A 22,078-nucleotide genomic window follows, 5' to 3' on the forward strand; every position below is an offset into this window, starting at 1 on the left:
CACACACAAAATTAAAGTGGAAAAACACACTACAGGCTGATCCAACTTTGATGTAATGTCCTTAAAACAAGTCAAAATGAGGCTCAGTATTGTGTGTGGCCTCTACGTGCCTGTATGACCTCCCTACAACGCCTGGGCATGCTCCTGATGAGGTGGCGGATGGTCTCCTGAGGGATCTCCTCCCAGACCTGGACTAAAGCATCCGCCAACTCCTGGACAGTATGTGGTGCAACGTGACGTTGGTGGATGGAGCGACACATGATGTCCCAAATGTGCTCAATCGGATTCAGGTCTGGGGAAGGGGCGGGCCAGTCCATAGCTTCAATGCCTTCATCTTGCAGGAACTACTGACACACTCCAGCCACATGAGGTCTAGCATTGTCCTGCATTAGGAGGAACCAGGCATGAAAATCTGTCACCTTTCGGCGAAATTCGCCGTTTTGAAGTTGAAAAGGGTGACCAACGTGAATCGTGTATATCCGATGAGTTTTTTGTGGGGGGGGGGTCGGGAGATTATATTTTAATTATCATATTGACTTAATTAGCAAACAGAGAACTTCCGAAATTGGCTATTTCAATGACAGTGGCCAGCAGTTTCCGCCCAGAACCTTCATAGAGGCCAAATAGCGTTTCAATCTTACCAACGTTCTTCATTCATGTTATTCATTTACTGCTAAGCGGGACGAGAAGCAGGACCTAGTGCTACACCGGGGACAAGTCAGAAGAGCGTACATTTACCACTACATTTACCAGATCGTACATTTACCACTACATTTACCAGATCGTACATTTACCACAACATTTACCAGATCGTACATTTACCACTACATTTACCAGATCGTACATTTTTAATTGGGTGGATTTAATTGGGTTATTAATGGTTTCAATCGTTTTCATATTTTGCGGTAAAACAAAGTTACTGCCGTTCGCTACAGCGTTGAACACGGTCAGATCTAACCCAAGCTCTTGTGATAATAGGCCCATCTATCTACCTATTTAAGTTCGCGTCAACCCCGTGTAGTTAACGGTGACATAAAATAAGAAACAAGATTTTTTTCTAGTGTGTCTGTAGTTGTAACTGGTGAATCCAGGGACGTGTGAGGATCACATTCGCACCAGGGCTGAAAAGGTTGAAGATGAAGTTGTAAACTCTTGTCGTTTGAGTCTACCCTGTGCTTTAGCTCATGTTAGAAAATAAAAACACGTAAACCTGGTATTTTTACAATAATTTTCGCCGCTGATGTATGTATTGATTCATTAAGACGTAATGGTTTTGACTGAGCCATCCGGAATGGCGAAAGCGGCTTCTTGCGTTTACGGATTGCGTTTACATTGAATCCATTGACATGACGGTCAAAAATTTTTTTTAATGGATTTTACTATATTTTACGGAGCCCGTAAGGTGACATCATGTAAAAAATAAATAAATAACGCGTGGCCACGACTTATTAACGCGTGGGAACGAGATACTAACGTCGCCTTTCACACGCGGCAACAAAGTTTATTTTTTCACAGCAAAGCAAGCAGATCCCAGGGATTTTCGCTAACTGACTGCCCAAGGAAGGTAAACCTGGCTTTATATAAAGTAATACTTAATTATCTTGTTCGCACGCGTTAGTAAGTCGTTCGCATGCGTTAGTAAGTCGTGGCCACGCGTTATTATATTTTTTACATGACGTCACCTTACGAGCTCCGTAATATTTGGCATCACCTGTCGCTGTATCCGTACACCAGCAGCCACCCCCAACCCCCCCCCCCCCCCGTCGCAGTATACCCATGACGTCACATGTCAACGCCCCGTCGCCGTATCCCCATGACGTCACATGCCCCGCCCCCCAGTCTTCTCACCTTTTTAACCCCTGACCCATTTTCATGCCTGGGAACCCAGGGCCAACCGCACCGGCATATGGTCTCAAGGGGTCTGAGGATTTCATCTCAGTACCTAATGGCAGTCAGGCTACCTCTGGTGAGCACATGGAGGGCTGTGCGGCCCTCCAAAGAAATGCCACCCCACACCATTACTGACCCACTGCCAAACCGGTCATGCTGTAGGATGTTGCAGGCAGCAGATTGCTCTCCACGGCGTCTCCAGACTCTGTCATGTCTGTCACATGTGCTCAGTGTGAACCTGCTTTCATCTGTGAAGAGCACAAGGCGCCAGTGGTGAATTTGCCAATCCTGGTGTTCTCTGGCAAATTCCAAGCGTCCTGCACGGTGTTGGGCTGTGAGCACAACCCCCATCTGTGGACGTCGTGCCCTCATACCATCCTCATGGAGTTGGTTTCTAACCGTTTGTGCAGACACATGCACATTTGTGCCCTGCTGGAGGTCATTTTGTAGGGCTCTGGCAGTGCTCCTTCAGTTCCTTCTTGCACAAAGGCGGAGATAGCGGTCCTGCTGCTTAGTTGTTGCCCTCCTATGGCCTCCTCCACGTCTCCTGGTGTACTGGCCTGTCTCCTGGTAGCGCCTCCAGCCTCTGGACACTACGCTGTCAGACACAGCAAACTTTCTTGCCACAGCTCGCATTGATGTGCCATCCTGGATTAGCTGCACTACCTGAGCCACTTGTGTGGGTTATAGAGTCCGTCTCATGCTACCATGAGTGTGAAAGGACCACCAACATTCAAAAGTGACCAAAACATCAGCCAGAAAGCCTAGGTACTGAGAAGTGGTCTGTGGTCCCCACCTGCAGAACCACTCCTTTATAGGGGGGGTCTTGCTAATTGCCTCTCATTTCTACCTGTTGTCTATTCCATTTGCACAACAGCAGGTGAAATTGATTCACAATCCGTGTTGCTTCCTAACTGAACAGGTTGGTTTCACAGAAGTGTGGTTGACTTGGAGTTATATTGTGTTGTTTAAGTGTTCCCTTTATTTTTTTGAGCAGTGTATATTGTCCTAACACTGAAATAATCTCATTTTAAAATATAATGACAGACAGTTTTAAAATGCAATGCATTCTTCATCTAAATCATAAAAGTTGTAGCAGTATGGGCATCTACACAATATTGTTAAAAGTATTTGCTTACCTTCCTTGACTGACATATGAGCTTAAGTGACATCCCATTCCTAATCCATAAGGTTCAGTATGACGTTGGTCCACTAGAGCAACTTCAACTCTTATGGGAAGGTTGTCTCAAGGTTTAGGAGTGTGTTTATGGAGATTTTTGACTATTCTTCCAGAAGCATTTGTGAGGTCACATACTGATGTTGGATGAAAAGGCCTGGCTCTCAGTCTCTGCTCTCATTCATCCCAAAAGTGTTCTATCAGGTTGAGGTCAGGACTCTGTGCAGGGGCCAGTCAAGTTCATCCACACCAGACTAGGCCATCCATGTCTTTATGGACCTTGCTTTGTGTACTTGGCGCACAGTCATGGTGGACGAGCAAGGGGCCAGTTACAAACTCTTCACAAAGTTGGGACCATGGAATACCAAAATGTCTTGTTATGCTGAAGCATTCGGAGTTCCTTTCACTGGAACTAAGGGGCTAACCCCAGCTCCTGAAAAACAACCTCACACCATAATCCCCCCTCCACAAAACTTTACACTTGGCACAATGCAGTCAGACAAGTACTGTTCTCCTGGCAACCCCCTAACCCAGACTCGTTCATCAAATTGCCAGATGGAGAAGTGTGATTTGTCACTCCAGAGAACACGCCTCTACTGCTCTAGAGTCCAGTGGTGGTGTGCTTTACACCACTGCATGCAATGCTTTGCATTGCACTTGTTAATGTATTGCTTGGATGCAGCAGTTCGACCACGGAAATCCATTGAATGAAGCTCTCTGCGCACTGTTCTTGAGCTAATCTGAAGGTCACATGAAGTTTGGGTGTCTGTAGTGATTGACTGCAGAAAGTTGTTGACCTCTTTGCACTCCAGCATCCGCTGACCCCGCTCTGTCAGTTTTTGTGGCCTACCATGTCGTGGCTGAGTTGCTGTTGTTCCCAAACACTTCCATTTTCTTATAATACCACTGACATTTGACTGAGGAATATTCAGGAGCGAAGAAAGGTGCAGTCATGGCCTGGTGGTAGGGAACTGGTCTTGTGACCGGAGGATCGTGGGTTCGATTCCCAGACCTGAGGCCATGACTGAGGTGCCCTTGAGCAAGGCACCTAATCCCAACTGCTCCCCGGGCGCCGGGCTAGGGCTGCCCACCGCTCTGGGCACGTGTGATCCACAGCCCCCTAGTTACCACTAGTGTGTGTGTGTGTGTGTGTGTGTGTGTGTGTGTGTGTGTGTTCTGCACAGATAGGTAAAAAGCGGTTAGGGTTACACTGTAAAAAATTTCAAGTCTCACCAACTAAAAAAATCTTAGTGACCCGTTGCACCTAATTTGTTTAGTTGGTCTAATTTAAGCTCTGCAAATTGCAAATTTTAAGTTCTGCTGACAACTACAGAATTCAGTCTAATTAAAGAAAATAAGTTGAGCCAACAAAATGTTATATATTAACCAAATACACCTAGTGAGTCCAACAAAATGTTTTATGTTGTTCCAGCTACAATTGTTTAGTTCAGGTAATTATTCATTAGTATCCAAGTTGTCTGAACTATACATTTTATGCTTTATGAAGTAAATTAAAAATATACAGAATATAATTAAGTAATTGTGCATTTTATTTGCATGTCAAAAGTAAACAAAATATTACTAAACAGGCATATGAGAGCTGCTTTATAAATGTAATAAAAAATGAAACGTCGAGTCAGGAGGACAAGAATGAGCCATGACACTAACGTTAGCTCAATGCTAATTTATTAGCAATACGCTAACGGCAAAAACACACTGGTTCTAAGGGAGGGGGGACACTAACACGCATACAACACACATCCAGGGAAACGGGAGAACTGACCGCGGAGCTGTATGTGGTTGGAAAAAGTTTCTAAAAAAGTACTTAATTAGAAATCGATTGGGCTTCAGCAAATGCTTAATTACTACGCAGTTCTAGCTAGCTAGGTAGCTAACGTTAGTCCACATGCTAACAGTTTGCCGACGTGAGGTAGTTAACGCGTGCCGGTTAATTAACCGTTAATCGGTAGCTTGTTCTTGCCAACCACAACAGTATTAACACTAACATTACTAAACTCATAGCAAAGTTAAACACTGAAAAACAACTTGTTGGCTTAGCTCTAGTTTTGATAACTATACGTTTGGAAAATATGTTAAAATACGACCTAGTTCAAAATTCAAACTCAACAAACACCACCAAGTTAGCTGTGTTAGCTTAGTAAAGATCCACATTAACTTCACTCAGTGAACGTTTGAAGTCCTCTAGATAAATGGTGAAACGCTGGGTCTTCATTTTAGTTTTGGTGCAGAAGGCGCCAAGAAAATCGTCTCTCTTGAGCATTCGCATTAGTTTCACCACTACCACTATTGCTCGCCCAACACAGTTTTTTACTTTGGACTTGACATGTTGACTGAGAACCATAATGCTCATTCACTGAACACAAAATATTAAGTTGAATGGTAAAAATGCAGCAGTTGATGGCACAACTCGTTTTTTGTTTTTGGAGTAACTATTTTTATGTTTCATGCTTTGCCCACATCAATTTTTATATTCACAGAACATAAGCAAACAAAGATTTTTTACAGTGTAGCGATTGCGGTGAAAAATCACAATTGACAAAAAATAACACATTTACATTTAAATTTCATGACTGGATTTGTTGCACAGGTGGCATCCTACCACAGTTCCACGCTGGAATTCACTGATCTCCTGAGAGTGACCAGTTTTTCACAAATGTTTGTAAAAAAGACCATCTGCATACCTTGGTGCTTAATTGTACACCCCTGTGGCCATGGAAGTAATTGGAACACCTGTTTCCGATCATTTGAATGGGTGAGCGAATACTTTTGGCAATATAGCACATATAAACTAGCAATTTAAAATAAATTGAGGCACCATTATTATCAAAGGAAAGTTTATCAATTTTAATATAACAATATTAATTGGTATGAGTTGAGTCTCAACAAAACAACAAAAACAGATTAGATTTAAGAGAATAAAATGAAGTGGATTATAATTATAGTGAGGAAATTATATTTCCATAATTTTGGTTTTATTTGAGAGCTTCATTTACAGAAGAACAAAAAAAAAGAACTTGAACTTTACCAGTATGTATATTCAGTTATTCAATCCAGGTTCTAGAATATAAAATATAATTCGCTAGGGTCTTGTCTGATAACATAGAAAAAATAGAGCAATTCCATGCAAGTATTGAAAAGTTATTCAGCTTTGTTCCAAGGTATGTCAAGCTCACCACACCCATGTCCAAATATGACACACCCGGTACACACCCTTAGCCAACTAAGCTAACATGCTAACTAATTCCTTACACGAAACTGAGGAGCTACTACAAACAACAACGTTGGACGTCTTACAGAAAGACCAGAATATTCCAACGAAGTAATTTTGTTATATTATAAATGTTATGATATTTATGTCCAAGATAGTCCGACAGGCTAAGCTAAGCTAACGTAGCCAACTACGCTAGCATCCTACACGATACTGAGTACTACAGTACTTAAATGCTCTAATACTGTTTATAATCTAATGTTTAGTATAGGGCTGGGTATTGATTCAAATTCCAAGAATCGATCCGATTCTGAAGATTAAGAATCGATTTTTTTCGATTTAATCCGATTTAATCGATTCGATCCAATTCGGGGTTTAGTGTTATTAAAAATGTATTTGAACTGTTTCCTGACTGTGTACAGAAGCAACATGTTAAAACTAGTATTATATTGATATTAATCAGCAAATAGTTACTGGTAGTTGGTAGTTACTGATGGCTGGAAGACTGGTGAAAAGGGTCATCATAAATCTACCTTCAAGAAAGGTAATCCAGGACAATAAACAGAGGACATCTTTGAGGTGTCTATATCTGCAACAGTGGGCTCCTACTGGGACACTAAAGCTGGAAACATACTTGCTGTTAACTACGCGTTCGCGTACGCATCATGGCTGCTTCGCGTATCCTGCGTCGGTTTGGCGCGTAGGTCTTGCACGTCCTCCAAAAGTTAACACGACGCGTATGCGAGGTGCAATACACACAAAACCGCTAGGGGCAGTGTAGCCGCTAACCAGCATCAAGATGGACACAACGATATGCAACGACACAAACTCGCCATTCTCACAACGTCTTTGATTTAACGGCCTTACATACCACCTACGAAGGGATCGCTGTCGTCGTTTTTTCTGCCGTGACCGTAAAATTACCCAAAGGCTAATCTCCTCGAGTGTTGCCATGTTTGCATCGTTAAAATACCGAAGCCCTTTCTACGTTCTGCCCTCTAGTGGACGGGGTAAAAGTTCACTAAAAAAATCGATCTTTGGACGTACGAATCGATAATCAGATCATCATATGCGAATCGATTCAGAATCGGAAAATCGATTTTTTCAACACAGGCCTAGTTTAGTATTAGATTATATATTTAGTACGAAAATTGTTCATTTTTACTCACGAGTCCGTCGTATTGCGTCGTAGCGGTGGTTTAGGCTTACTTCCTGGTTCGGTGCGGTACCCGAAAACTGGACATATATTCCATCAAAAGTAATCCTTTTATTTTCTGTGATGTTCAAAAGTATCCGCGATCAAAATACCAACTAACAAAATAATCTACGACTATTACAGTTTCGCTGAACAGAGTCATTTGCGTGTGTTCTGGGGAGCTTAGCTTAGGTTAGCTTAGGCTAGTAGGTTAACAAAACCACAACGGAAATCATTAGCCACAGTTCCGGAGCTGGGATTTCAAAGAAACTTCACCAATCATGGCAAGTGAGGGCTGGTTCGTTTCAGCTTGAAGTAAACTATTGGTTAGAACAGCTATCAATCACTTCTAAGGCACCAGCTGGTCTCAGTCGGCTCATTGGTGAGCCGGATATCTCTTGATCGGCTGCATGTAGACGGCTAAAACTCGGTAGGCATGTAGATGGGATAGGAAATTTTGAATTTATCGCAATGTTTAATATGTTTAATAATGCGATTTGTGAGCTGGGCCCGGGTGCTTCTGCAGTATGGTCCTGGCGCTTGCTGGTCTTTCTTTGGCGCCCTGGAGCTTTTTTTTGCAACAATGGAACCTCTCTCCTTGAAGTTCTTGATGATGTGATAGATTGTTGACTGAGGTGCAATCTTTCTAGCTGCGATACTCTTCCCTGTTAGGCCATTTTCGTGCAGTGCAATGATGACTTCATGTGTTTCTTTAGAGATAACCATGGTTAACAGAAGAGAAACAATGATGCCAAGCACCAGCCTCCTTTTAAAGTGTCCAGTGGTGTCATTCTTACTTAATCATGACGGATTGATCTCCAGCCCTGTCCTCATCAACACCCACACCTGTGTTAATGGAGCAATCACTGAAACAATGTTAGCTGGTCCTTTTAAGGCAGGGTTGCAATGAAGTTGAAATGTGTTTTGGGAGATAAAGTTCATTTTCTAGGCAAATATTGACTTTGCAATTAACTGCTGTTAAGCTAATCACTCTCTAACATTCTGGAGTATATGCAAATTGCCATTAAAAAAATTGAAGCAGTAGACTTTGTAAAAATTTATATTTGTATCATTCTCAAAACTTTTGGCCATGACTGTCGTCCGGAAAATACGGTAATTATGTCCATTATTTGTTAGGCTGCAGAGCCTACAGAGGGTCATACTGATGCTGTTTTGGATCTATCATGGAATAAGCTGGTCAGGTGAGTCATTTTTGGGCCTTTTCTAAACATGAGCAGTTTCTAATACTCCCCATGATGATTCCATTAACTGTATTTGTTTCCCTTTAGGAATGTTTTGGGCAGTGCTTCGGCAGATGAGACTGTAATTCTTTGGGATTTGGAGCATGTCAAGCCAGCAACAACACTAAGACTGCACACAGATAAGGTTTGTATACACAGCCATATAGACCTCTTGCCATTAAACATTTATCTATTTATTTATTTATTTTCTGTTAAAGTTACAGGAGGGAAAAAGAAACTAACTTTAGTTCATCATCAACTGTTACGCTATATTCAAGGGCTTCTGGTGGAAAAAAGTTGCTTGTCTCTTTTTCTTAGCATTTTAGGGGAAAGTCCATTAAACACATGGGGAATTTCTTTGATCTGTGTTTATAATTATTATTATTAATGGTTTGTAGGCTTGAGTACTAATATCTATTACAGAGAACATTCAGTTGAAAGACAAAAGCTTAATGTAAACAGTTGGAGTTAGATTATAAGTAGGCCTGTCACGATAACAAAATTTTCAGAACGATATATTGTCCCAGAAATTATTGCGATAAATGATAATATTGTCATTTTAAAGTGACATATAATTTTTTCTTGCTTCTGGGCTCCCCAAAGGAGTTTTAAGACAATGTGACACAATAATAATATAGTAGCATAATAATAGTTACATCAGTTTGCAGTAATGTAATGTATTGTAAAGCTCATGTATGGAGTCATATTTGAGTTTGACTACATATCTTTAGTGGCAGAGTAAAATGAGATGTCTTTAATCTCCTTCAGAATGCCATATTTCACTTCATTATATAAGGTTTGGGAGATGTACGTTTTCTTTGGCAGTTCATACTGGTTGTCAAATCTTTGCAGCATGTTTATGAATGTTTTCTTTCGACCGTATTTAACGGCAGCATCTCTTTGGCTATCTAGCGAGTTAAGCCTGGTAGCCTGGTATTTGTTAACATAATACAAGAGAACTGGGGGGTAGGGGTGGGCGATATGGGAAAAAAATAGTATCACGATTTTTTTCATAAAATCACGATTTCGATTTTTTATCACGATCTTCCATCCAAAAACACACAAAAAAATGGGGCTACAAAGCTTTCTTTTTAAGCAGATTTAAATGAATGATATTGCAATTTTCCATGTGCAAACATTGTAAACAACACACGTGACACTGTCACGTAGGGCTACGTTATTGTCTTCACCTGTTTCCATAGTTGCCAGGTTTGCGGTTTTCACGCCAAATTGGGCTTGTTTGAAAATCCTGCCGCGGGTAAAAATTCTGGGGTCGCGGGGTGCGGTTGGGCCACCACGGGGGTTACAAGTCAAGACAAAGAATCGATCGCGATATAATACTTAATTTGTCTCCATTTTAAACACTTTGGGCTAGTTTATGCTGCTGAAGGGCGGGTTTTACACTGATTTTGTGCGGGTAATTTTTGTAGGACCTGGCAACCCCTGCCTGTTTCTAGTCTAGTTCAATGTATTTATAGTCCCCGTGTCTCCCATGTCGGTATCGGTTATTTTGTGCTACTTACCTGTTTATTCTATTGCCTCGTTCGTGCTCTAGTGGATTTAACTGTTTCTGTTTCGTCTTCATCGTAAGTACGTTCAGCCTAGTCTTTGTTTCCCCTGCCTTTTGTTCTTTGTGCCACCATGCCCGTTTATATTTCATGTTCGTGCCTTGTTTTGTTCTTTGTGCCACCATGCCCGTTTATATTTCATGTTCGGACTGCCTACCCGTTATGACCCCTGCCCGGTATTACGACACTACCTTTGGAGTTCCATTCAATAAATCTTGCTCTCCTCAGCGTTTGTGTCCGCCTCCCTGCTCTGTGTCACGCAGTTCCTTACACTGTTAAAGTGCACTATTGCACTAAATATTTCCCAGAACTTTAAACTTAAAAGTTAAATATTTATACATATAGTCGAAATGATTCGATATAATTCGCTTTTTTATTCACATTATTTAATGGTGGTTTATTTTCAAAACGCCCAATCTTAACGTCTTCACGTTCTCTCATGTTTCGTCCTGGAATTACAAGAGGCTCGTATTTGTTAACGTAAAGAGAACTGATCAGTCAGACAGATATTTGTTGTGAAACGAAGTAGTTACAATTTCAAGCATTTTCAAGTAGGCTACTTAGCCTAAATTCCAGCACTTTTCAAACCTGAAACACAAAGCAACATTAAAATTCGTCAAGTAAATGTTCCTTCCCGTTTTTGAGAGGTGTTTCTTTATACTACCACATATCGTTCGCGCGAGGTGTGGCGGAGTTGCGCGCTATGGTCACTTGTGAGACGGCTGCCCGCATTGTTTCACTTTCGGCATATTACTTGGGATGTCTACGTCTCAAGTGATTGAATAAATTTGTTGTACTGGCATCGGATGTTTTCACGTGTTCTTTGCACACTTTACATATCGCTGTAGTTTGGTCTTGGTCAGTGGAAGAAAATCCGAATCAATTTCAGATTATAGAGGTGGATTTCCTCTTCTTTACCAGCTCCTCGGTTTGGCTTTCAGCCATCGTTGTCCACTTTTAGTTTTTACACACACAACATGGAGGGGTGGAAGACGCACAGTTCGCTGTGATTGGTCAGTCCTACGTCTGACGCATCGGTGGGAACCAGCATAAAAAAGTAATTGCGCTGATTGGCAAAGGCGATCTATACGATTTCTCTAATTTGGTAGATCGCCTGCGATTCTCCACTCGTTATCGCCATTCACGATTTTATATCGTCATATCGTGCACCCCTACTGGGGGGTATTCCAAGAAGCGGGTTAAGCGAGAAAACCGGTTAAGTTAACTCAGAACTCACTGAACCTCAAGGTTTTCCGTTCCAGAAACCAAGCTTAAAGAGAACCTGAGTCAGTTACTATAGCAACTTATGCTCTGAAGCTAACCTGCTCGCTGGCAGGTTAACTGGAACCTAAACATGAATTACAAACACGTCATCATGACGTGTCCTTTCCTCTGGGATCATGTGGATATTGAAGCTCAGTTTATTCGCCGAGCTCTTCGTCAGGAACGCCTTATAATACCCCGAATAGACTTAGGCCTACTATCATTTTCGGATTATTTTTTAATGAACGTTATCGTTTTTCAGCACAATCTATTACTTACATCAATAACATTAAGCGTCACATTTCAAATATTACACATCGCGGATCAGCCCTTAATTCTCTCCAGATTGTTATACATCGCTCTTTGTTTTTTGCTAGTGGAAGTTTTCTTTAAAGTGTAGGAGATGCAGAATCTGTCAGCAAAGCTACTGTATGTCGGTCTGTCCGAAAACTATGTCTGGCATTAAAATGACTAGTGCCCAGTTTTGTGGTGTTTCCTTATGGACATCAAAGAGGAATTCCAGACCATCGTTGGTTTGTCTTTAATTCACACGGACAATAAAGAAATTAAGCAAAGGAGAAGCAGTATATGTCATTCAATTTACATTTTAAGGATTTCCTAGAGTGATAGGCTGCATTGATGGAACCTACATATGCTACCTATTCCAGCCAGCACCATTAGAAAATGAAGGCGATTACATAAATAGAAAATCCATCCGTAGCATTAATGTACAGGTACTAACCTTTATAATCCTTAATGAATAATGGACTTATCTTTAATGGTAACAAAAATAACGTAGCTATTGTAACTGACCTCCCCATCAAGATCATATGTGATGCTTCCCACCTCATCACAAATGTTGAAGCCAGATGGCCAGGATCTGTGTATGATTCCACACTGTACAACAAATCTGAACAGAGTAGGCCTGTGGTAGTTATGCTAGTTATTCACATGCAGTGTAATAGTTAAAACATTGCAAACCCTAGTGCAATTATAGGACACTATGACTGCCTCCTTCATGGAGACAGAGGGTATCCCTGCCTGTCCTATAGCCTACCTTATGACTCCCTATTCAGATCCTGCACCTGGACCACAGTCCTGCTACAATCAGGCCCACAGCAAAACCAGGGCAAGAATTTAAATGACAGTAGGAATCCTCGAGGCCATGTTCCAGTGCCAGAAGGACTCAGAGTAACCCCTGATAGGGCGTGCCACATAATAATGGCATATGTGGTATTACACAACATTGCAACTATCCAGGAAGAGCGACAGCCTACCATCTCAGACATGCCCACAGATGAGGAACCTTACATGCTTGTGGGTGACAACAGAGATGGTGGAGTTGTCAGAGACAGGTTTTCCATCCACCGAGTTTTTGCGCATTTTAAAAATGCGCATGAAAAAAGCTGGATGGAAAAAGTCCAAAATTTGAAAAAAGCCCCAAATATCGCAAAAAGATTAGGAAAAACTGGATGGAAAAGGGTTTTTCGCATAAACGATGATGTATCATGCCGAAGAGCAAACATGATCGCGATGTAAAGATGGCAAATACATACAATAACAGTTCTGGAGAGAGCAAAAATTGAATTTAACTTCTCCATGTATAGAAAAGAAAAAAATGTTTCAAAACCTCAAAGTGCAAAAATGCGTAACTTCCAGATGGACGTAAAATCACTATTGTTTGGCGTCCTCTCACGTGATCTAAAGTTTATTCGCATAACTGTAATGAATGGAAACAAGGCTTAATTTGCATTTTTTTCTGCCGAAACTTGGAAATTGCGCATTATTTTTTCGAAAGGTTTGTATAGAAACCCGGCTAGAGACTCCATCTGCAATCACTGCTTTCCACATTAAATCATGCACCACCACCCACCCCACCATCCACCCTGTAACCTTTTAATATACACTACCGTTCAAAAATTTGGGGTCACCTAGACCAGTGGTTCCCAAACTTTTTCTACCGTGCCCCCCTTTAGTAGATGAGAATATTTTTGCGCCCCCCCCCCCCCCCCCCCCCCATATTGACTAGGGATGCACCGATTCACGTTTTTCACTTGCGATACCGATTCAGATATCTGAGGCTTAGTATCAGCCGATACCGATCTGATAGAGTTAAACTGTGCTGAATCGACTTAAAACATTTTTTTTTAAACACAGACATACTGAATTACAAGTTTATTGAAAACTCTGCACCAGTATAGCACACTTAAACACACATATAAATATGTAAAAACAACACAACTTGCATTTGTTCAGTCAGTGCAATTATGAATATAACATTGAATGTAAAATAAATAATACCAAAGAACCTGAAACTTACAAAAACAATAGGTTCACAACTTTGGTCAAACATGAAAAAAATAAACTGCAAGAAACCTTTTAAATGGTTCAAGAATTCTAAATATAATTAAAAATAAATAAGGAGATGAAATAAGAGAAACAGCAATACATATGCGGCTAGTTTGCTAGCGCAGACATCACGCAGAGCACAAAGCATGTAACGGCCAGAAATATGTGTACTGTCTCTTTAAGGGAGCGAGTTGAGCACGCGTATGGAATATTGTTGTTTTTTTAGCTTTCTGCCGTAGACCAACTGAGACCACTGCTCTTTATTTTATCTTTATTTTATTTCTGTAAGTAACGCATTCAATGAGCTTTGGACAACTCACCAGTTCATGTATGAACAGTCAAGTAGTGCTGGAGCCCAGGTTAATTTTGGTCAACCAGCAAATAAACGGACTAAGTGGAATAGCACCAGCGCAAGTACGAGTCAGTGATTCACCTCTCCTCTTAATATTGACACATGTGCACGTTTTACTTCAATCAATCAATCAATCAATTTTTATTTATATAGCGCTTTTTACAACAGTTGTTGTCACAAAGCAGCTTTACAAGTGCTGAGTCCTAGCCCCCAGTGAGCAAGCCAAGGGTGACACTTACAAGCTCCGCGCCTCCCCTGCAATAGCTCCGCGCCCCACCTAGGGGGCGCGCCCCCCACTTTGGGAACCACTGACCTAGACAATTTTGTGTTTTCCCTGAAATCTCATACTTTTATTTATCAAATGAGTTGCAAAATGAATAGAAATATAGTCCAGACATTGACGAGGTAGAAATAATGTTTTTTTTTTTTTTTAATATATAATTTTCTACTTTAAACTTTGCTTTCGTCAAAGAATGCTCCCTTAGCAGCAATTACAGCATTGCAGACCTTTGGCATTCTAGCTGTTAATTTGATGAGGTAATCTGGAGAAATTTCACCCCATGCTTCCAGAAGCCGCTCCCACAAGTTTGATTGGGTTGATGGGCACTTTTTTCGTACCATACGGTCAAGCTGCTCCCACAACAGCTCAATGGGGTTGAGATCTGGTGACTGCGATAAAACACCAGCTGCCTGCTTCTTCTCTAAATAGGAATATTGTGATAATGGCTGTGATAATGCTGTGATAATGCATCTCTTAGCTTGGCAATGCTGTGATAATGCATCTCTTAGCTTGGCAATGTTCCGGAGATGTAGAAACGCTATCCTAGTGGTATTATCTATGTATTTATCAAATGATTGGTCAGAGTCGAGTATGACGCTGAGTATTCAGGTTAATATATACCTCGAATAAGACCATAGCAGTCAGAGATTGCTGTGGTTTGCAGGAGCGTTTTTGTTATCTACAGGGGCGGTCTCTGACAAATATCTCAGGGGGGGCAATTGTTGTGATAACATCCAAGGTGACCATTTCAGTGGGTAAATAAAAAAGTGACATAACCAATGAAAATATAATCATAAATATATATTTCTCTTTATATTATAGACTGTACAGTATTTGTGCACCGATATATCTTGTAAATATCATCTTGGTTAAAGCTCTACAATGACTGAACAATTAAGTGTGATGCGTTGTCATATATGCTAGTCTATTTATCGGCTGCAAGTCAGTATCTGTGTTCGCTTTTAATGTTGCACTGGCACTAAACCACCAAACCATGAGAATATTTTGATGGTTCAATATGGTAAGCCATTCTGCATCAGAATTTACAGTAATACAAATAATCTGTTTTTTTTTAGGTCCAGACCCTGAAGTTCCATCCATTTGAAGCACAGACACTCATCACTGGCTCTTATGACAAGTATGCAAACCAAAGATTTTCTAAAAACTCTCTTCTTTTCATTCTGTTTGTCCTATTAGTAGGGCCCTACTAAATTGACAGCTAAGAATGTCATGGACAGAATGTCTTGTAGGAATGAAACTTTTTCAGATTTTTAATTAAATGAGGGGGGAAAAAAAGAAGCGTTTATTGGATATATATCTTACCTGAACAGCTTTGTTCTGTTGTTATGAAATTTAGTCAAATGACAGCATTGCACCTGGGTAATGTGGGAAACTGATGTAACATGCATTTTTGACCTGCCAAGTTTTTTTCATCTCTTTTCATAATGTGTATTTAAATATAAACACTGAAATTCCTGGTTTTGATGCAACCTTTTGTTGGAATTAAATTGTTAGATTTTAGAAGTTGTTTGAGGTTCCAGTATCTTACTAAACTAATGTTAGCCCAGTCAAACATGGATATGTATTTCTCTCCATGAGAGAAAATGAAGCTTAACGCTGTCTCCTGATGTTCACTGCTTACCACCCAGCCATAGTAGACCAATAAACATAGCATGGCAGGCTAGCCTGGTGAGGCTAAGTTACCTAGCTAAGTATTCTAGCTAATGTAGTAAATGGTATTTAGTAAATGCTTTGTCTTCAAAAATATGTAATTTGAGAAATTGGAAATAACCAATTTTTCCTGTGAATTTAGTAATCCCACTTGCTGTCTGTCCTTATTAGATCTGCTATTCTGTATGACTGCCGGAGTCCAGAATCTAGCCATCGTGTCTGGCGATTCAGTGGTCAGGTGGAGCGGGTAGTGTGGAATCACTTCTCCCCGTGCAACTTCCTTGTAAGGCTTTTTAGCAGATATTTCCAATACATTATGGCTAGCCGTAGTGCTAAATCTTATTCCATACATAATTACAGTCTGTAGATAACAACCGGTTTTTCAGTTAACAAGAAGATTAATGGTGAACAACTTCAGAGGCATATAGTCCATAAAAGACTTGGTCTCTATTACATGTGTGCAATTGTTACAATGGGTCCATTTATAAAATTCATATTTAATCCATATCCACTGACCATATCTGAGTATATTGTCACTCTCGATAGTACCCTAATTCCTATTAATAATTAATTTTATTTTTTCTCCTTTTGTTTCATGCTTATGTAGAAATCCGTTTAGAATGTTTACAGAACATACTCTGAACTGTTTGGTGGGGAAAAATATGTCAACAATATTTGTGTCCGGTGAAACGAATGATTGTTATACTAAAGTATGATATACTAGAGGTCTGCGCGGGACTGCTTTTTTAATCCCGCTCCCGCTTGTTTTAGACCCGCTCCCGCCAAAAAATCGCTTGTTTTAATCCCGCTCCCGCCCGCACCTGCTTGTTTTAATCCCGCTCCCGCCCGCACCGGCCAAAAAATCGCTTGTTTTAATCCCGCACCCGCCCACCACATACACATTTCTGTCGCCCCCACTCGCAATCCTAATATGAATTGAATTAATTAGATTTAGTACTTTAAATTTTCTTATGTATTTATTAAAACAGCAATATAGCGATTGATCGCGCTGTCCCATTTCTTACCACAGTCCAAACACATCCCGTTAGGTGACGTACACCAACACTTTCTGACATGTATCACAACAAGCCGATTTCCATCTCCATTAATTACAATGGAATATGACTTCCATACATCAGACTTTCCTGTAGTTGGCTTAATTGTGGTGTATTCGCCTGTTTTAATAGAATTTTCCACAGCTGAAACTGGTTGACCGTCTACAGCAGGGGTCGGCAACCTATGGCACGCGTGCCACCATTGGCACACTGAGGCATAGTCAATGGCACGCGACACGCTGGACCAGCATCAGCAAAAATATATATTTTAATATAAATTATTATATTAATGGATTATACTTTCACGAGTGACCGTAGCGCGCGACTCCACACGCACACCTCGCACGAACGGCGGAGGCGTTTAAACTTGGCGATCGATCGCGATATAATACTTTTTGTGTCGATTTACACCTCCCCCCCTCCTCGGTCAACAATTTAAACTCGCCGCCATAGTGGCACACTCATTGACTGGACATGTTAAAGTTGGCACTCCATGTCTCAAAGATTGCCGACCCCTGGTCTACAGTCTCTGCCATTTCTGTATCAAAATGACAAAATGACGCACACTTCATGTTCACGTGATCAGTTGCTTAGCCAATATTTTGAATTAGTTTATTGCTTACTTACTGAATGATTAGTTGTTTTCGTCCTGTTCCTTATGCATGGAAATCATTGCGTTGTTATTATTATAATTTTCTAGACTATTAATTTGCGGGATTTTTCTACATGTATATGTGGTCCCGCTCCCGCATCGCCTGGACTAATTCAACTCCCGCTCCCGCCAATAACAATTAAATTCTGTCCCGCGCCACAAGATATTCTGTCGGGTCCCGTGGGACCCGCGGGATTACCGCGGGAGTGCAGACCTCTAGTATATACCACTGAATCCAGTTTGTACCTTTCAGGCAAGTACAGAGGATGGCTTCATTTACTGTTTGGATGCCCGGTCAGACAAGTTGGTGTTCACACTAAAGGCACATGATGGAGAGGTATCAGGTAGGATACTGTAGGAAGAGAGGAGCTTAATTTTGTTAAAGCCTAAACATAAAGGAATAGTCACTGGTATGGTAAAGCTACCAGTTTGGTATATTCTGCAAAGGTACCAACAGACCTACTTCCTGCAGCATGTTTACTTTTATCCATAAGAACTTATATTGCTGTTTCCTCAAAGAGCAGTTTCAGTACAGCACAAAATTGTGATTTACTTTTACGCAGCCTGGCTGGGCAGTGTTTAAAATGACTTAAGATCATTTGGGCAGTGAACGTAACAAGCTTAACTTTAAGACATTTTGTGTGGCCTAGGCTTAAGATAGATACTTTATTATTTCATTTATAATAATAATAATCTTTATTTGTATAGCACCTTTCATACATACATTTGACTCTAGTTTTGGCTCTAGTTATCTGTTGCCAGCTGTATGCTACAGCTGAGTTTTGGTTTCTTTAATCTGTTTTGTCCTATGGTGAGCCGGTCACATTTTCAAAGTTATGTCTCCTATCTCATCTTGTAGGAATGGACCTAAGTAAACAAGTGAATGGCTGTCTAGTTACATCCTCTGCTGACAGACATGTGAAGATCTGGGACATTTTGGGCAACAAACCCCAACTAGTTCACACCAGAGATATGAAAATGGTACGTCAGGACGGCTACTTCTATTTTAGTCATATCAGATCAATGTCACTGTTATTAATAATGTACTGCGTGTACTGTAGTAGCATGTAAATGTAGTAATAATTGTAGAGTAGTACACATGACATCTAGAGAAAAAGAATGAATACTCTATATACTACACTAAGTCATTTGAAGGAAGGGTGTGTAACACTGCTTGAAACCCAGGGTGCAATTTAGCCCTTGGACAATCCTGCCCCTAGTAGCAGTGTGTAAAAATGCTGGTGGGAAAGCATACACTGAGACCAACCAAGTGGGAAGAATGGTGTTCAAGAACACCATTCTGTCAGCAGAAGATGCAAGGCATCTAAGCCTGACACTCATACTGTAAATTCAAATGGGAGGATCCAGAGAGAGGTGGAGCAATGAAGTTATACTCCTGTGGGACTACCAGATCCAAACTAGTTAATTTTAGCAAAGACGTGGAGATAGAAGAAGACAAGAGGCAGACAGCTGTAGTAATAGGTGTGACAAACCCACGTGAAGAAAAATAGCATAGTAAGGAATATGAAAAGCTGGAGAAATACCAGGGAGTCTCCAGAGTCTAGAAGTTATAAGAATGCCAGGGAATAGAATGAATGTGAATGTTTAACACTAAGGTTGTCCCTGTGAAAATGATTTCTTGAGGCTTTGAGCCCTAGGCTGGAGGAGCTCCAGCAGATACCAGAAACAAGTCCAGAATACTAGGAACAGACCTACAAATGCTGTTGAATAACCTTCAAATCACAGGCCCCTGGTAGAAAACCTGAGTGTGAGGAGAAAATATGACCACCCACTGGAAGGGTCAGACAGGAACTAGAAACACTAGATTACACATTCCTGTAATTATCCAATCCACCAATAATGTGGCATTATCACAATGAGTAAAACCATTCAGAGTTTCAGTTAATATTCAAGTATCAGAATAAACTGTGACTTGAATGATTACAACTCCAGTGTAGCTGTTAGTCCTAGATGGGATGCTTTAGTTATTTCACAAACTAGTAATATCCACTATACAGTTTACTTATAAACTCATCGAGTTTCAGTTCTATGGGAAGAAACATCCTGATGCAAGGATTTTGAGGGGAATTGCAAGATTGGATGAGTGAAGAAAACACACTTGTATGCTGCTTCTTGCCAGTGCGTGATGAATAGTTGTGGGTTCCTTGAAAGACGCAATATAAATTGAACATTCGTTCATTCAAGACTGGTTAAAGTTAATGGAAAGGCCATAGAAATTTTAATTACCTCTCTATGGTGAGGAGCAAGACGTCTGGGAACGTAGATAATAGTTCTTGTAGATAGATAATGTAGTACTTGAGCAGCACTGGACTTGAGCAACAAAACCATATGAAGTTTCTTGACAGCCAAAAACAAGAATCTGAGGCTTCAGTGCACACAGCCACACGAATACTGTATCTCTAAAGGCAGAAAAAGGTATCTGCTATGAATGTCTGCTGCAACACACAGAATTTGTGATCTGGTAGAATATATAGCTGCTAAATTTAAAGGGGTGTGTGAGTGTGAGATTCAGGTGAGTGAATGGATTGTTGCTAATTGTTAACCACATTAACATTTTAGTCAAACTGTTCCTTTTGTCTCATTTGTACCATCACCACCGGTGCCGGTGGTTGAAAGATATTTTCATGGCATTGTGATGTATATTTTTTAAATTAACCTTAACCCCGAAGGAAAAAAGTCATACATTTGAGGGTGTAGCTTTTACAGTAAACTGTATCCTTCTGTGCACTAGGGTGTGATGTTCTGTGCAGCCTGCTGTCCTGACCTGCCATTCGTATATGCATTTGGAGGACAAAAGGATGGATTGCGTGTTTGGGACATCAATGATGTAGCTGCTGGTATGACCAATTTCAGATGTTCTTAGTGATCCTGGGTGCATAAGTACATGTAGCCTTAGTTTATATTTTATATATCAGTTGATTTTGATCATTAATGATTTGTTTGTTTGATTTTTAATAACCAGTGTCACAGGTTTTTGGCACCCGTGAACGCCTGGTTGCTGACACAGTGCCTGGGATGTCCTCCAGAGGTGTAGCTGGCATGGAAGTCTCTTAGCTTATTACAGGATCTTCTTAAGCACTGTTAGGAATGACCAATCTGTGTATTTACAAAGTGATAAAGGACAATTAAAGAAGAACATTTGTGTCCAAGAGGTATTAAATTTAAGCAATGGAATTTTTGACCAGAAGATTGTTATAATTCCATACTGTTGAACATTAACATTTTGCTTCATGAGTGTCCCGAATTTCAGAATCCCAAAACATTTGCACATAATTTTTACATACTAGGGCTGCATGGTGGAAAGTAGGGATGTCCCGATTCAGCTTTTTGAACTTCCGATCCGATACCGATATTTATTTGCACTTCTGATCCGATACCGATATCGGCCGATACCGGCCTATCCGGGCATGTATTCAAGTTTAAAGTTATTTATCCAACTTACTTTATCAAACTCATGTTCAGAAGCGTTTTACTCTTGATAACAAGTAACCAGCTGAATTAGGTGTATTTGAATAATACACAATGGTTGGTAAGGAGAAACTGACCTGTTTATTTATCAATTAATAATCTCAAAGTAGACAAAATAATAAATAACAAACAGAAATGGCATCAGTAAACCAAGGCTTAAAAAGCCATAAGTGCAAATAATATTGTAAATTGTATTAAAAAAGCAAAACACACAACCTGAGTAGAAAATTGTCTATTAACAGCATCAGTACTGTAATGTTGTTTATAATGGTATTTCGCTAAATGCTTGATTAGATTGGTTGTATTAAAAAGTTCTTACAGCTTTACCACCACACTTGACTTTACTGTGGCATATGTTGCACTCTACCTCTTAATCTTTGTCGTCCTTTAAAGTAAAATAATCCCACACAACTGACATTTTTAGCGATAACTTCAAATTTACATGGCCGGCTTAATGGTTAGGAGATGCCACTGAGCTAAATTGGGGAGATGCTATGCTCGTGTACTGGAAAATGCAGACAGGATTTTACTCTCATTGGCGAAAACACAGCAAAAACTGGAATGGATTATCTAAGTGGGTGCGCTGGAAAACATGGATCGGACTTGGATCGGGAGTCTGGATCGGCATTTTCTTGTGCCTGCCGATCCGATACCTATAAGCATTTTT

The 22,078-nt window shown here is 40.5% G+C and overlaps 1 protein-coding gene across 2 annotated transcripts in view; it reads left to right on the forward strand.

Moving 5' to 3' along the window:
- The window catches only part of pwp1 (PWP1 homolog, endonuclein), a 34,877-nt gene extending 13,783 nt beyond the window's left edge, over window positions 1–21,094 (forward strand). For both annotated transcript variants that reach the window (XM_077006499.1, XM_077006498.1), the window contains exons 8-15: window positions 8,629–8,693; window positions 8,781–8,877; window positions 15,621–15,682; window positions 16,387–16,498; window positions 18,176–18,266; window positions 18,782–18,903; window positions 20,675–20,780; window positions 20,906–21,094. In XM_077006499.1, the coding sequence (XP_076862614.1) occupies window positions 8,629–8,693; window positions 8,781–8,877; window positions 15,621–15,682; window positions 16,387–16,498; window positions 18,176–18,266; window positions 18,782–18,903; window positions 20,675–20,780; window positions 20,906–20,997 (747 nt within the window). In that variant the 3' untranslated portion in view covers window positions 20,998–21,094. The remainder of the gene's footprint in view (window positions 1–8,628; window positions 8,694–8,780; window positions 8,878–15,620; window positions 15,683–16,386; window positions 16,499–18,175; window positions 18,267–18,781; window positions 18,904–20,674; window positions 20,781–20,905) is intronic.
- The last annotated feature ends 984 nt before the right edge of the window (window positions 21,095–22,078 follow it).

The sequence above is a fragment of the Brachyhypopomus gauderio genome, chromosome 5 (genome assembly GCF_052324685.1).
Source record: "Brachyhypopomus gauderio isolate BG-103 chromosome 5, BGAUD_0.2, whole genome shotgun sequence".
Classification (NCBI taxonomy): Eukaryota; Metazoa; Chordata; class Actinopteri; order Gymnotiformes; family Hypopomidae; genus Brachyhypopomus; species Brachyhypopomus gauderio.